The sequence below is a fragment of the Petromyzon marinus genome, chromosome 64, assembly GCF_048934315.1.
Source record: "Petromyzon marinus isolate PM22_M1 ecotype Great Lakes invasive population chromosome 64, UKy_Petmar_22M1.pri1.0, whole genome shotgun sequence".
In the NCBI taxonomy this organism is placed as follows: domain Eukaryota; kingdom Metazoa; phylum Chordata; class Hyperoartia; order Petromyzontiformes; family Petromyzontidae; genus Petromyzon; species Petromyzon marinus.
Genome location: NC_133730.1, coordinates 7,218,862 through 7,236,763, shown reverse-complemented (window position 1 = coordinate 7,236,763; position 17,902 = coordinate 7,218,862). Strand labels below are relative to the sequence as shown.

At 48.3% G+C, this 17,902-nt stretch overlaps 1 protein-coding gene across 2 annotated transcripts in view; it reads right to left on the bottom strand.

Moving 5' to 3' along the window:
* Positions 1–15,498, bottom strand: part of SLC39A11 (solute carrier family 39 member 11) — a 48,209-nt gene extending 32,711 nt beyond the window's left edge. Inside the window, exons 1-3 of one of the 2 annotated variants that reach the window (XM_076054116.1) lie at positions 15,105–15,498; positions 7,950–8,596; positions 6,156–6,194 (exon numbers count right to left, since the gene is read on the bottom strand). In XM_076054116.1, the coding sequence (XP_075910231.1) occupies positions 6,156–6,194; positions 7,950–8,060 (150 nt within the window). In that variant the 5' untranslated portion in view covers positions 8,061–8,596; positions 15,105–15,498. The remainder of the gene's footprint in view (positions 1–6,155; positions 6,195–7,949; positions 8,597–15,104) is intronic. The other variant, XM_032980309.2, reaches the window with a different exon arrangement.
* Between the last annotated feature and the right edge of the window lie 2,404 nt (positions 15,499–17,902).

The window sequence follows — 17,902 nt, the reverse complement described above, 5'->3', positions numbered from 1 at the left end:
CTCTGTAGAACAGGGGGAGATCATACAAACTCCACTCACTCACTCTATAACAGGGGGAGATCATACAAACTCCACTCACTCTGTAGAACAGGGGGAGATCATACAAACTCCACTCACTCACTCTATAACAGGGGGAGATCATACAAACTCCACTCACTCTATAACAGGGGGAGATCATACAAACTCCACTCACTCACTCTGTAGAACAGGGGGAGATCATACAAACTCCACTCACTCTGTGTAGAACAGGGGGAGATCATACAAACTCCATTCACTCTATAACAGGGGGAGATCATACAAACTCCACTCACTCTGTAGAACAGGGGGAGATCATACAAACTCCACTCACTCTGTAGAACAGGGGGAGATCATACAAACTCCATTCACTCTATAACAGGGGGAGATCATACAAACTCCACTCACTCTGCAGAACAGGGGGAGATCATACAAACTCCACTCACTCACTCTGTAGAACAGGGGGAGATCATACAAACTCCACTCACTCTGCAGAACAGGGGGAGATCATACGAACTCCACTCACTCACTCTATAACAGGGGGAGATCATACAAACTCCACTCACTCTGTATAACAGGGGGAGATTATACAAACTCCACTCACTCACTCTGTAGAACAGGGGGAGATCATACAAACTCCACTCACTCACTCTGTAGAACAGGGGGAGATCATACAAACTCCACTCACTCACTCTGTAGAACAGGGGGAGATCATACAAACTCCACTCACTCACTCTGCAGAACAGGGGGAGATCATACAAACTCCACTCACTCTATAACAGGGGGAGATCATACAAACTCCACTCACTCTGCAGAACAGGGGGAGATCATACAAACTCCACTCACTCTGCAGAACAGGGGGAGATCATACAAACTCCACTCACTCTGTAGAACAGGGGGAGATCATACAAACTCCACTCACTCTATAACAGGGGGAGATCATACAAACTCCACTCACTCTGCAGAACAGGGGAGATCATACAAACTCCACTCACTCACTCTATAACAGGGGGAGATCATACAAACTCCACTCACTCTGCAGAACAGGGGGAGATCATACAAACTCCACTCACTCACTCTGTAGAACAGGGGGAGATCATACAAACTCCACTCACTCTATAGAACAGGGGGAGATCATACAAACTCCACTCACTCACTCTGTAGAATAGGGGGAGATCATACAAACTCCACTCACTCTGCAGAACAGGGGGAGATCATACAAACTCCACTCACTCACTCTGTAGAACAGGGGGAGATCATACAAACTCCACTCACTCACTCTATAACAGGGGGAGATCATACAAACTCCACTCACTCTGTAGAACAGGGGAGATCATACAAACTCCACTCACTCACTCTATAACAGGGGGAGATCATACAAACTCCACTCACTCTGCAGAACAGGGGGAGATCATACAAACTCCACTCACTCACTCTATAACAGGGGGAGATCATACAAACTCCACTCACTCTGTAGAACAGGGGGAGATCATACAAACTCCACTCACTCACTCTGCAGAACAGGGGGAGATCATACAAACTCCACTCACTCACTCTGTAGAACAGGGGGAGATCATACAAACTCCACTCACTCACTCTATAACAGGGGGAGATCATACAAACTCCACTCACTCTGTAGAACAGGGGAGATCATACAAACTCCACTCACTCACTCTATAACAGGGGGAGATCATACAAACTCCACTCACTCTGCAGAACAGGGGGAGATCATACAAACTCCACTCACTCACTCTATAACAGGGGGAGATCATACAAACTCCACTCACTCTGTAGAACAGGGGGAGATCATACAAACTCCACTCACTCACTCTGTAGAATAGGGGGAGATCATACAAACTCCACTCACTCTGCAGAACAGGGGGAGATCATACAAACTCCACTCACTCACTCTGTAGAACAGGGGGAGATCATACAAACTGCACACACTCTGCAGAACAGGGGGAGATCATACAAACTCCACTCACTCTGTAGAACAGGGGAGATCATACAAACTCCACTCACTCACTCTATAACAGGGGGAGATCATACAAACTCCACTCACTCTGCAGAACAGGGGGAGATCATACAAACTCCACTCACTCACTCTATAACAGGGGGAGATCATACAAACTCCACTCACTCTGTAGAACAGGGGGAGATCATACAAACTCCACTCACTCACTCTGCAGAACAGGGGGAGATCATACAAACTCCACTCACTCACTCTGTAGAACAGGGGGAGATCATACAAACTCCACTCACTCACTCTATAACAGGGGGAGATCATACAAACTCCACTCACTCTGTAGAACAGGGGAGATCATACAAACTCCCCTCACTCACTCTATAACAGGGGGAGATCATACAAACTCCACTCACTCTGCAGAACAGGGGGAGATCATACAAACTCCACTCACTCACTCTATAACAGGGGGAGATCATACAAACTCCACTCACTCTGTAGAACAGGGGGAGATCATACAAACTCCACTCACTCACTCTGTAGAATAGGGGGAGATCATACAAACTCCACTCACTCTGCAGAACAGGGGGAGATCATACAAACTCCACTCACTCACTCTGTAGAACAGGGGGAGATCATACAAACTGCACACACTCTGCAGAACAGGGGGAGATCATACAAACTCCACTCACTCTGTAGAACAGGGGAGATCATACAAACTCCACTCACTCACTCTATAACAGGGGGAGATCATACAAACTCCACTCACTCTGCAGAACAGGGGGAGATCATACAAACTCCACTCACTCACTCTATAACAGGGGGAGATCATACAAACTCCACTCACTCTGTAGAACAGGGGGAGATCATACAAACTCCACTCACTCTATAACAGGGGGAGATCATACAAACTCCACTCACTCTGCAGAACAGGGGAGATCATACAAACTCCACTCACTCACTCTATAACAGGGGGAGATCATACAAACTCCACTCACTCTGCAGAACAGGGGGAGATCATACAAACTCCACTCACTCACTCTGTAGAACAGGGGGAGATCATACAAACTCCACTCACTCTATAGAACAGGGGGAGATCATACAAACTCCACTCACTCACTCTGTAGAATAGGGGGAGATCATACAAACTCCACTCACTCTGCAGAACAGGGGGAGATCATACAAACTCCACTCACTCACTCTGTAGAACAGGGGAGATCATACAAACTCCACTCACTCACTCTATAACAGGGGGAGATCATACAAACTCCACTCACTCTGCGGAACAGGGGGAGATCATACAAACTCCACTCACTCACTCTATAACAGGGGGAGATCATACAAACTCCACTCACTCTGTAGAACAGGGGGAGATCATACAAACTCCACTCACTCACTCTGCAGAACAGGGGGAGATCATACAAACTCCACTCACTCACTCTGTAGAACAGGGGGAGATCATACAAACTCCACTCACTCACTCTATAACAGGGGGAGATCATACAAACTCCACTCACTCACTCTATAACAGGGGGAGATCATACAAACTCCACTCACTCTGCAGAACAGGGGGAGATCATACAAACGCCACTCACTCACTCTATAACAGGGGGAGATCATACAAACTCCACTCACTCTGTAGAACAGGGGGAGATCATACAAACTCCACTCACTCACTCTGTAGAATAGGGGGAGATCATACAAACTCCACTCACTCTGCAGAACAGGGGGAGATCATACAAACTCCACTCACTCACTCTGTAGAACAGGGGGAGATCATACAAACTGCACACACTCTGCAGAACAGGGGGAGATCATACAAACTCCACTCACTCTGTAGAACAGGGGAGATCATACAAACTCCACTCACTCACTCTATAACAGGGGGAGATCATACAAACTCCACTCACTCTGCAGAACAGGGGGAGATCATACAAACTCCACTCACTCACTCTATAACAGGGGGAGATCATACAAACTCCACTCACTCTGTAGAACAGGGGGAGATCATACAAACTCCACTCACTCTATAACAGGGGGAGATCATACAAACTCCACTCACTCTGCAGAACAGGGGAGATCATACAAACTCCACTCACTCACTCTATAACAGGGGGAGATCATACAAACTCCACTCACTCTGCAGAACAGGGGGAGATCATACAAACTCCACTCACTCACTCTGTAGAACAGGGGGAGATCATACAAACTCCACTCACTCTATAGAACAGGGGGAGATCATACAAACTCCACTCACTCACTCTGTAGAATAGGGGGAGATCATACAAACTCCACTCACTCTGCAGAACAGGGGGAGATCATACAAACTCCACTCACTCACTCTGTAGAACAGGGGGAGATCATACAAACTCCACTCACTCACTCTATAACAGGGGGAGATCATACAAACTCCACTCACTCTGTAGAACAGGGGAGATCATACAAACTCCACTCACTCACTCTATAACAGGGGGAGATCATACAAACTCCACTCACTCTGCAGAACAGGGGGAGATCATACAAACTCCACTCACTCACTCTATAACAGGGGGAGATCATACAAACTCCACTCACTCTGTAGAACAGGGGGAGATCATACAAACTCCACTCACTCACTCTGCAGAACAGGGGGAGATCATACAAACTCCACTCACTCACTCTGTAGAACAGGGGGAGATCATACAAACTCCACTCACTCACTCTATAACAGGGGGAGATCATACAAACTCCACTCACTCTGTAGAACAGGGGAGATCATACAAACTCCACTCACTCACTCTATAACAGGGGGAGATCATACAAACTCCACTCACTCTGCAGAACAGGGGGAGATCATACAAACTCCACTCACTCACTCTATAACAGGGGGAGATCATACAAACTCCACTCACTCTGTAGATAAGGGGGAGATCATACAAACTCCACTCACTCACTCTGTAGAATAGGGGGAGATCATACAAACTCCACTCACTCTGCAGAACAGGGGGAGATCATACAAACTCCACTCACTCACTCTGTAGAACAGGGGGAGATCATACAAACTGCACACACTCTGCAGAACAGGGGGAGATCATACAAACTCCACTCACTCTGTAGAACAGGGGAGATCATACAAACTCCACTCACTCACTCTATAACAGGGGGAGATCATACAAACTCCACTCACTCTGCAGAACAGGGGGAGATCATACAAACTCCACTCACTCACTCTATAACAGGGGGAGATCATACAAACTCCACTCACTCTGTAGAACAGGGGGAGATCATACAAACTCCACTCACTCACTCTGCAGAACAGGGGGAGATCATACAAACTCCACTCACTCACTCTGTAGAACAGGGGGAGATCATACAAACTCCACTCACTCACTCTATAACAGGGGGAGATCATACAAACTCCACTCACTCTGTAGAACAGGGGAGATCATACAAACTCCACTCACTCACTCTATAACAGGGGGAGATCATACAAACTCCACTCACTCTGCAGAACAGGGGGAGATCATACAAACTCCACTCACTCACTCTATAACAGGGGGAGATCATACAAACTCCACTCACTCTGTAGAACAGGGGGAGATCATACAAACTCCACTCACTCACTCTGTAGAATAGGGGGAGATCATACAAACTCCACTCACTCTGCAGAACAGGGGGAGATCATACAAACTCCACTCACTCACTCTGTAGAACAGGGGGAGATCATACAAACTGCACACACTCTGCAGAACAGGGGGAGATCATACAAACTCCACTCACTCTGTAGAACAGGGGAGATCATACAAACTCCACTCACTCACTCTATAACAGGGAGAGATCATACAAACTCCACTCACTCTGCAGAACAGGGGGAGATCATACAAACTCCACTCACTCACTCTATAACAGGGGGAGATCATACAAACTCCACTCACTCTGTAGAACAGGGGGAGATCATACAAACTCCACTCACCCACTCTATAACAGGGGGAGATCATACAAACTGCACACACTCTGTAGAACAGGGGGAGATCATACAAACTCCACTCACCCACTCTATAACAGGGGGAGATCATACAAACTGCACACACAAAGGCGTCAGGGTCGGGGAACGAACTCAGGCCTCTGCACGGCGAGGTTCGCGAGCGTCAGAACAGCACTGCGGAATCTGGCAGCAGGAAGGGGGCGAGGTGCTCACCCCAGCCGCGAAGCCTAGACTTCCATCCAGAATCTTTCCCTGAGAGGAAAAAAAAACCACCACACACAAAGACAGACAACAGATTGGTGGACAGCTAAGACAGAGGTCCCTGCTCCTGTCCCCTGGAGCCTGTAACAGACTATCGAGGCAAGTGCTGCTAGCAAGTAGCACCAATGACAAAGGTAAAGATTCCCCACGTGGCCTTTGAGGAGACTAAATTTTGATTTAAAGCTTTCGTGACTGCAGGGATTCATATTCTTGGTTCTTTCGGTAAAGTCACCACGTAGAAGGGAAACAATAAAAAAATATATAAAACAATAAAATTCTCGATTTAAAGCTTTCGTGACTGCAATGATTCATCTTCTTTGGTTCTTTCGGTAAAGTCACGTAGAATGAGAATAAAATAATAAAATAAAACAATGAAATTCTCACGTTTCGGCCACAACACAAGTAGCCGTTCTCAGGACAGTCCTGTTTCTTCACCTGTTTCTTCACCTGAGGATGGCTACTTGTGTTGTGGCCGAAACGTCGTGAGAATTTCATTGTTTTATATTATTCTTTTATTCTCATTCTACCGAAAGAACCAAAGAAAATAAAAGTATCTTATTATTTTATTGCTTCCCTTCTACGTGACTTTGAGGAGACTGTTGGGGCAAGTGCCAATAGCCAGTAGCGTCTATGAAGGCCGGCACAGCACGAGGGGGTGGGTGGCCAGCACCACGCCCGGCCGCCTTTGTCTCCCCAGTGGCGATGTTTACACACCACAGCACCAGGTATTCATTTGAGGCCAAGTCGCCAATTAAGTTACGGTGAAGTCATTAAATGTGCTTGTGCCAGGCTAGGTGCATTTTTGAGGCCGTATGAAGTGCCTCAGGCTTTCTGGCAGAATGTCAAGGGACAAACCCATGGGTTATTAAGCTATGAGTTACACAAAGACAAAGATCCCCCGTATAGCCTTGAACGGACTGTTGGGGCAAGTGGTGTTTAGCGAGCAGCACTGATGACGGCCGGAACACACACACACAATCCCTCCCTCTCTCACACTCTCACACTCCCCCTCTCTCTCCCTCACTGACTCTCTCTCACTCACTGTCTCTCTCTCAGACTCCCTCTCTCTCACACTCCCTCTCACACTCTCACTCTCCCACACTCCCTCTCTCTCACTCACACGCCCTCTCTCACACTCTCTCTCACACTCTCACTCTCTCCTACACTCCTTCCCTCTCTCTCACACTCCCTCTCTCTCACACTCCCTCTCACACTCCCTCTCTCTCACACTCACACTCCCTCTCTCTCTCACACTCTCTCATACTCCCTCTCACAATCTCTCTCTCCCACACTCCCTTTCTCTCTCTCTCAGACTCTATCTCACACTCTCTCCCTCTCTCACACTCTCTCACACTCCCTCCCACTTCCTCTCTCTCTCACACTCCCTCTCTCTCACTCACACGCCCTCTCTCACACTCTCTCTCACACTCTCTCCCTCTCTCCTACACTCCTTCCCTCTCTCCCACACTCCCTCTCTCTCACACTCCCTCTCACACTCCCTCTCTCTCACACTCCCTCTCTCTCTCACTCACACTCTCTCCCTCTCTCACACTCTCTCACACTCCCTCCCACTCTCTCTCTCCCACACTCTCTCACACTCTCTCACTCTCTCTCCCACACTCTCCCACACTCTCCCACACTCTCTCTCCCACACTCTCACTCTCTCTCCCACACTCCCCCACACTCTCCCACACTCTCTCTCTCTCACACTCTCCCACACTCTCTCTCACCCTCTCTCACTCTCACCTTGCCCTTCCCCGGCAGCAGGAAGACGAGTGCGGCCCCAGCTGCCGTGAGTCCCCAGGTGAACAGAGTCCCCAGCAGACTCTGCAGCACCGGGTCTACCCCCTCAATCATCTCTCCCCTCCTCCTCCTCCTCTATTCCCTTCTACTCTCCCCTACTCTCTGCCTTATCTACCCCCCCCCCCCTCTCCGACTCTCTCTTCTCTACTCTCTCTCCCAGCTCTCCCGTCACCAGCAGCAGCAGCTGCTGCTGTGGCGTTCCCAGTTCACGACACCCTTCCCCATGTCTCTCCCGACTCTCTCAGACTCTCTCCCAGAGTCTCCGAGTCTTCCCCCGGCCGCACAAGCCTCCTCTCTGTCCCGCGTCTCCCAGGGTCTCTCTCCCGACTCTCTCAGGACCGTCCGTCGATGTCTCCTGGTGTCTCCGTCTCCCGTGTCCACGGCGAGTCTTCTCTCAAGGGTCTCTCTCTCCCTCTCTCTCCGTGACCCCACGCAGAGTCTCTCTCTCTCTCCGTGACCCCACGCAGAGTCTCTCTCCCTCCCTCTCTCTCCGTGACCCCACGCAGCGTCTCTCTCTCCCTCTCTCTCTCCGCCCCGCTCGGCGTCCGCTTCGTGGGTCTCTCTCACCCACCGAGCCGGAACCGGAGACTCTGCGGGGGAAAGGACGCGGGGGAGACGGCACCGGGGGGTGAGCGGGGGGTGAGCGGGGGGGGGTGGTTTAAAGGGGGCGCGGCAGAAAAGGCGACACTGGGAGGGGGACGTGGCGGTCGGAATGTCGGGAACACGCCCAACGCGGCGTTAGGGCGTCGTTCTGAAGGCCACTGGACTTGAGAGTCACGTGAAACTGGACTTGAGAGTGACGTGAAATTGGACTTGAGTGTGACGTGAAATTGGACTTGAGAGTGGCGTGAAATTGGACTTGAGAGTGGCGTGAAACTGGACTTGAGAGTGACGTGAAACTGGACTTGAAAGTGACGTGAAATTTGACTTGAGAGTCACGTGAAACTGGACTTGAGAGTGACGTGAAATTGGACTTGAGTGTGACGTGAAATTGGACTTGAGAGTGGCGTGAAACTGGACTTGAGAGTGACGTGAAACTGGACTTGAGAGTGACGTGAAATTGGACTTGAGAGTGTCGTGAAATTGGACTTGAGTGACGTGAAACTGGACTTGAGAGTGACGTGAAATTGGACTTGAGAGTGACGTGAAATTGGACTTGAGAGTGACGTGAAATTGGACTTGAGAGTGGCGTGAAATTGGACTTGAGAGTGTCGTGAAATTGGACTTGAGTGACGTGAAATTGGACTTGAGAGTGACGTGAAATTGGACTTGAGAGTGACGTGAAATTGGCCTTGAGAGTGGCGTGAAATTGGACTTGAGAGTGACGTGAAATTGGACTTGAGAGTGACGTGAAATTAGACTTGAGAGTATCGTGAAATTGGACTTGAGTAACGTGAAACTGGACTTGAGAGTGACGTGAAATTGGACTTGAGAGTGTCGTGAAATTGGACTTGAGTGACGCGAAACTGGACTTGAGAGTGACGTGAAATTGGACTTGAGAGTGACGTGAAATTGGACTTGAGAGTGACGTGAAATTGGACTTGAGAGTGACGTGAAATTGGACTTGAGTGACGTGAAACTGGACTTGAGAGTGACGTGAAATTGGACTTGAGAGTGACGTGAAATTGGACTTGAGTGACGTGAAATTGGACTTGAGAGTGACGTGAAATTGGACTTGAGAGTGACGTGAAATTGGACTTGAGAGTGACGTGAAACTGGACTTGAGTGACGTGAAACTGGACTTGAGAGTGGCGTGAAATTGGACTTGAGAGTGGCGTGAAATTGGACTTGAGAGTGACGTGAAATTGGACTTGAGAGTGGCGTGAAATTGGACTTGAGAGTGACGTGAAATTGGACTTGAGAGTGACGTGAAATTGGACTTGAGAGTGACGTGAAATTGGACTTGAGAGTGACGTGAAATTGGACTTGAGAGTGGCGTGAAATTGGACTTGAGAGTGACGTGAAATTGGACTTGAGAGTGACGTGAAATTGGACTTGAGAGTGACGTGAAATTGGACTTGAGAGTGGCGTGAAATTGGACTTGAGAGTGACGTGAAATTGGACTTGAGAGTGACGTGAAATTGGACTTGAGAGTGACGTGAAATTGGACTTGAGAGTGACGTGAAATTGGACTTGAGAGTGGCGTGAAACTGGACTTGACAGTGACGTGAAATTGGACTTGAGAGTCACGTGAAATTGGACTTGAGAGTGACGTGAAACTGGACTTGAGAGTGACGTGAAATTGGACTTGAGAGTGACGTGAAATTGGACTTGAGAGTGGCGTGAAATTGGACTTGAGAGTGACGTGAAATTGGACTTGAGAGTGGCGTGAAATTGGCCTTGAGAGTGACGTGAAATTGGACTTGAGAGTGACGTGAAATTGGACTTGAGAGTGACGTGAAATTGGACTTGAGAGTGGCGTGAAATTGGACTTGAGAGTGACGTGAAATTGGACTTGAGAGTGACGTTAAATTGGACTTGAGAGTGGCGTGAAATTGGCCTTGAGAGTGGCGTGAAATTGGACTTGAGAGTGACGTGAAACTGGACTTGAGAGTGACGTGAAATTGGACTTGAGAGTGACGTGAAACTGGACTTGAGAGTGGCGTGAAATTGGACTTGAGAGTGGCGTGAAATTGGACTTGAGAGTGACGTGAAATTGGACTTGAGAGTGACGTGAAATTGGACTTGAGAGTGACGTGAAATTGGACTTGAGAGTGGCGTGAAATTTGACTTGAGAGTGACGTGAAATTGGACTTGAGAGTGACGTGAAATTGGACTTGAGAGTGACGTGAAATTGGACTTGAGAGTGACGTGAAATTGGCCTTCAGGCCAACTCTCTCAGAGTGACGTGAAATTGGCCTTCACGCCAACTCTATGGGCATCTGTGTAACTCGATGGGTCTCTGTGTAACTCTATGGATCTCTGTGTAACTCTATGGGTCTCTGTGTAACTCTATGGATCTCTATGTAACTCTATGGATCTCTGTGTAACTCTATGGATCTCTATGTAACTCTATGGATCTCTGTGTAACTCTATGAGTCTCTATGTAACTCTATGGGTCTCTGTGTAATTCTATGAGTCTCTATGTAACTCTATGGGTCTCTATGTAACTCTACGAGTTTCTATTTCACTCTATGGGTCTCTGTGTAACTCGATGGGTCTCTGTGTAACTCTATGAGTCTCTGTGTAACTCTTGAGTCTCTATGCAACTCTATGGATCTCTAGGTAACTCGATGGGTCTCTGTGTAACTCTATGGGTTTCTGTGTAACTCTATGGATCTCTATATAACTCTATGGGTCTCTATGTAACTCTACGGGTCTCTATGTAACTCTATGAGTCTCTGTGTAACTCTATGGGTCTCTATGTAACTATATAGGTCTCTATGTAACTCGATGGGTCTCTATGTAACTCTATGGATCTCTATGTAACTCTATGGGTCTCTGTGTAACTCTATGGGTCTCTGTGTAACTCTATGAGTCTCTATGCAACTCTATGGATCTCTATGTAACTCTATGGGTCTCTGTGTAACTCTATGGGTCTCTGTGTAACTCTGGGTGTCTGTGTAACTATGGGTCTCTGTGTAACTCTATGGGTCTCTATGCAACTCTACGAGTCTCTATATAACTCTATGGGTTTCTGTGTAACTCTATGGAGCTCTGTGTAACTCTATGGATCTCTGTGTAACTCTATGAGTCTCTATTTAACTCTATGGGTCTCTGTGTAACTCGATGGGTCTCTGTGTAACACTATGAGTATCTATGCAACTCTATGGATCTCTATGTAACTCGATGGGTCTCTGTGTAACTCTACGGATCTCTATGTAACTCTATGGGTCTCTATGTAACTATATGGGTCTCTTTGTAACTCTATGGGTCTCTGTGTAACTCTATGGGTCTCTGTGTAACTCTATGGGTCTCTGTGTAATTCTATGAGTCTCTATGTAACTCTATGAGTCTCTGTGTAATTCTATGAGTCTCTATGTAACTCTATGGGTCTCTATGTAACTCTATGAGTCTCTATTTCACTCTATGGGTCCCTGTGTAACTCGATGGGTCTCTGTGTAACTCTATGAGTCTCTGTGTAACTCTTGAGTCTCTATGCAACTCTATGGATCTCTAGGTAACTCGATGGGTCTCTATGTAACTCTATGGATCTCTATGGAACTCTATGGGTCTCTGTGTAACTCTATGGGTCTCTGTGTAACTCTATGAGTCTCTATGCAACTCTATGGATCTGTGTAATTCTATGCGTCTCTATGTAACTCTATGGGTCTCTATGTAACTCTACGAGTCTCTATTTCACTCTATGGGTCTCTGTCTAACTCGATGGGTCTCTATGTAACTCTATGAGTCTCTGTGTAACTCTATGAGTCTCTATGCAACTCTATGGATCTCTAGGTAACTCGCTGGGTCTCTGTGTAACTCTATGGGTTTCTGTGTAACTCTATGGATCTCTATGTAACTCTATGGGTCTCTGTGTAACTCTATGGGTCTCTATGTAACTCGATGGGTCTCTATGTAACTCTATGAGTCTCTGTGTAACTCTATGAGTCTCTATGCAACTCTATGGATCTCTAGGTAACTCGATGGATCTCTGTGTAACTCTATGGGTTTCTGTGTAACTCTATGGATCTCTATGTAACTCTATGGGTCTCTATGTAACTCTACGGGTCTCTATGTAACTCTATGGATCTCTGTGTAACTCTATGGGTCTCTGTGTAACTCTATGAGTCTCTATGTAACTCTATGGGTCTCTGTGTAATACTGAGTCTCTATGTAACTCTATGGGCCTCTATGTAACTTTATGGGTCCCTATGTAACTCTATGGGTCTCTATGTAACTCTACGGGTCTCTATGTAACTCTATGGATCTCTATGTAACTCTATGGATCTCTATGTAACTCTACGGGTCTCTATGTAACTCTATGGGTCTCTGTGTAACTCTATGGATCTCTATGTAACTCTATGAGTCTCTATGTAACTCTATGAGTCTCTATGTAACTCTATGGGTCTCTGTGTAACTCTATGAGTCTCTATGTAATTATATGGGTCTCTATGTAACTCTATGAGTCTCTATGTAACTCTATGGGTCTCTATGTAACTCTATGGATCTCTGCGTAACTCTATGGGCCTCCGTGTAACAGAGCGGCCCGTCTCAATGGCACTTGACCACCACCCTAGCCGAGTCTTTAAACATCACGAAACGTACGGACGACACTTGGGAGCATTACCCAGGCAGCGTCTCTCTCTTTCTCGGAGTGTTCATCATGGCCATTCACGTCAAGAGTGAGCAATTAATTGGGATAATCCTGGCTCTGACGTGCCCATCATGAACCCTTCGAGGGACGTGGCCACGATAGACGCCGACACAGTAAATTAATCACGGGGTGGTTTATGTATAACTTCCTTACGTCATCCCCATGCATCTTGGCACGGCAAATTGTGAACCTGAGCTGGTTGTACCGTGCTACAAACGCGGCAAGATAAATGACATTTGCCATTCAACATTTCGTCGGAAACGCCCATTCAGAATCTGTCGTGGCCATTGTGAAAACCGACGGTTGTTATGAATGGACACGGCCACTGTGAACACCACAGACACGGCCACTGTGAACCACAGTGACACGGCCACTGTGAACCACAGTGACACGGCCACTGTGAACCACAGTGACACGGCCACTGTGAACCACAGTGACACGGCCACTGTGAACCACAGTGACACGGCCACTGTGAACCACAGTGACACGGCCACTGTGAACACCTCTGACACGACCAATGTGAACACCACCGACACGGCCACTGTGAACCAGTCACACGGCCAATGTGAACAAAACAGACACGGCCAATGTGAACACCAGTGACACGGCCACTGTGAACCAGTGACACGGCCAATGTGAACACCACCGACACGGCCAATGTGAACACCACAGACACGGCCACTGTGAACACCACAGACACGGCCAATGTGAACCAGTGACACGGCCAATGTGAACACCACCGACACGGCCAATGTGAACACCACAGACACGGCCACTGTGAACACCACAGACACGGCCACTGTGAACCAGTGACACGGCCATTGTGAACAACACCGACACGGCCACTGTGAACACCACAGACACGGCCAATGTGAACACCACAGACACGGCCAATGTGAACACCACCGACACGGCCACTGTGAACACCACAGACACGGCCACTGTGAACCACTGACACGACCAATGTGAACACCACAGACACGGCCACTGTGAACACCACCGACACGGCCACTGTGGACCAGTGACACGGCCACTGTGAACACCACCGACACGGCCACTGTGAACCAGTGACACGGCCAATGTGAACACCACCGACACGGCCACTGTGAACACCACCGACACGGCCACTGTGAACCAGTGACACGGCCAATGTGAACACCACCGACACGGCCACTGTGAACCAGTGACACGGCCAATGTGAACACCACCGACACGGCCACTGTGAACCAGTGACACGGCCAATGTGAACACCACAGACACGGCCAATGTGAACACCAGTGACACAGCCACTGTGAACCAGTGACACGGCCAATGTGAACACCACAGACACGGCCACTGTGAACCAGTGACACGGCCATTGTGAACACCACTGACACGGCCACTGTGAACACCACTGACACGGCCACTGTGAACCACTGACACGGCCACTGTGAACACCACAGACACGGCCACTGTGAACCAGTGACACGGCCAATGTGAACACCACAGACACGGCCACTGTGAACCAGTGACACGGCCATTGTGAACCACAGTGACACGACCAATGTGAACACCACAGACACGGCCACTGTGAACACCACAGACACGGCCACTGTGAACACCACAGACACGGCCACTGTGAACACCACAGACACGGCCAATGTGAACACCACAGACACGACCAATGTGAACACCACCGACACGGCCACTGTGAACACCACAGACACGGCCAATGTGAACACCACCGACACGGCCAATGTAAACCAGTGACACGGTCAATGTGAACACCTCTGACACGGCCACTGTGAACACCACAGACACGGCCATTGTGAACACCACCGACACGGCCAATGTAAACCCACCTCAACGTGGATGCTGACTGGCGGCTTCTCACCGCTATTAGAATCCCCACCGCGGATGCGCGGCGCCTCATCCGGGTTGGTGACGTCACTCGGCGCGGACAGCCAATGAGGGGGCCGCGGGGGCAACGCCGGCGCTTAAGCGGACTAAGAAATTCTAACCGGCCGTGACGTCGACCTGCTCCGGGCGTTTTGATTGACAGCCGTCCGGGCGGAAACGCCCGCGGAACCAATTCGTCTCGGCGTCAATTGAATCCGGAACGAAATCTTCAGCGGCGGTTATATTGAAGGTGAAATGGCAACGCGTAAGCCCTCGCAGGGTGCTTTGGTCTATCCACTGGTGGATGAACAGGAAGAACAACCATTGGAAAGATATTCTTAGCTCTTTCGGTAAAGTCACGTTGAAGGGAAACAATATATAAACACGGTAGGACCAACACCTCGGCCGTAGCAGATCATTGTTCTAATTCAGTAGGCTCACATGCCATTGACTTTTCCAAGACGGAGGTTCTTTGTAAGCCATCTGGCTTCCATGAGAGATTCGTTCATGAGGCTATCCACATATACAAACACAGAGACAATTTCAACCGAGAAGATGGATTCTATCTTAGCAATCATTGGAAAGATTTGATAAATCATTTCAGTTCTTGATTGATTGTTCACGCTTACAGTGGCTTTCAGACAGCATACATAAAAACAAATTTCGTCTCCCCCCTCCTCTTTTCAAAAAATAGATGGACTAGTCCTGGGCAAACTGCCAATCGTTGCGCGTGACGCAAACGTTATTTTATATATATATAAATAAATATGCCGTTTTCAAAATAAATTTATGCAAACCGACACACCTGATGATGACCGTTTGAGTTATGGTCGAAACGTCGTGAGAATTTTTTATTGTTTTATATATATTTTGTTATTTTGTTGTTTCTCTTCAACGTGACTTTACCGAAAAAACTAAGAATATGAATTACTGCAGTCACGAAAGCTTTAAATCAAAATATATATTTTATTATTTTATTGTTTCCCTTCAACGTGACTTTACCGAAAGAGCTAAGAATATGAATTACTGCAGTCACGAAAGCTTTAAATCAAAATTCATTGGAAAGATGTCATCAACCAAGTCAAAACTTTAGCTGCCTTATAATTGTACGGCCATTTCCATTTCTGCCAGTGGGTTGTACAGTACTCGCTCTCGTGCAGTGCACCACCGATACCCCAGAACCCCCTGCAGCATAACAAAAGGCGGCTTAACTTAGCCCCTCCCCACCACGTCACTTCCTGGCTCCTCCCCCCCCCTTAACTCAGCCCTCCCCCACCCACGTCCCTTCCTGGCTCCCCCCCCTTAACTCAGCCCTCCCACCCACGTCTCTTCCTGGCTCCTCCCCCCCCTTAACTCAGCCCTCCCACCCACGTCTCATCCTGGCTCCTCCCCCCCCTTAACTCAGCCCTCCCCCACCCACATCCCTTCCTGGCTCCTCCCCCCCTTAACTTAGCCCTCCCACCCACGTCACTTCCTGGCTCCTCCCCCCCCCTTAACCTGTATATAAGCTCGGGTGTCTCAGAGCCTCCCCACTTGATACAGCTATTTTGCTGTGACTGTTCCACCTGAAGACGGAAGCTTGTGTTGCCTCGGAAACGTCGTAATTTTATTTAGTTGTTTTCATTCATTTTATTTTTTACCTAACGTGACTTTACCGAACAAACCAAAGAGTATGAATCCTTGCAGTCACGAAAGCTTCAAATCTTGAAGAACTAAAACCAGGCAAGGGGCCACTGAGCTACGTACCTCTTAGGGGCCGTCCATAAATGACGTCACGCGATTTTGGACGATTTTTGACCCCCCCCTTCGTCACACGGCGTCACAAAAAGTCAGACCCCCCCCTCAAATATGACGTCACAAAGCTCTGCCCCCCCCAAATAAAACATGTTTCAAATGGCTTGAAACTTTTGTCATTGTAGTGCGTATTTAATGTGGCGCTGCACTCTGATGTTTTAGGAGAAAACATTAAAAAGTCAATTTAATCAAGTAGAACGTGTTGTCTATAAAGTTGCACATTTTGATGTGACGTCACACTTCTCAAACACACCCCCCCCTCGTCACACATCGTCACAAACGTCTGACCCCCCCCCACCCCTAGGTGCGTGACGTCATTTATGGACGGCCCCTAAACGCGTGATGCCGATTGTGAACTTGGAAGGGGAAGCTCGGAGGACCTGGAGATAAGTCCACACGAGAGAGACACGCAGATTGTACACCAGGCGAGGTAGTCAACATCTCCTAGCCACCGTGATGATGATGATGATGACAGAGAGACACGCAGACTGTACACCAGGCGAGGTAGTCAACATCTCCTAGCCACCGTGATGATGATGATGATGAGAGACACGCAGACTGTACACCAGACGAGGTAGTCAACATCTCCTAGCCACCGTGATGATGAGAGACATGCAGACTACACCAGGCGAGGTAGTCAACATCTCCTAGCCACCGTGATGATGATGAGAGAGACACGCAGACTGTACACCAGGCGAGGTAGTCAACATCTCCTAGCCACCGTGATGATGAGAGACATGCAGACTGTACACCAGGCGAGGTAGTCAACATCTAGCCACCGTGACGATGATGAGAGACACGCAGACTGTACACCAGGCGAGGTAGTCAACATCTAGCCACCGTGATGATGATGATGAGAGACAAGCAGACTACACACCAGGCGAGGTAGTTAACATCTCCTAGCCACCGTGATAATGATGATGATGAGAGACACGCAGACTGTACACCAGGCGAGGTAGTCAACATC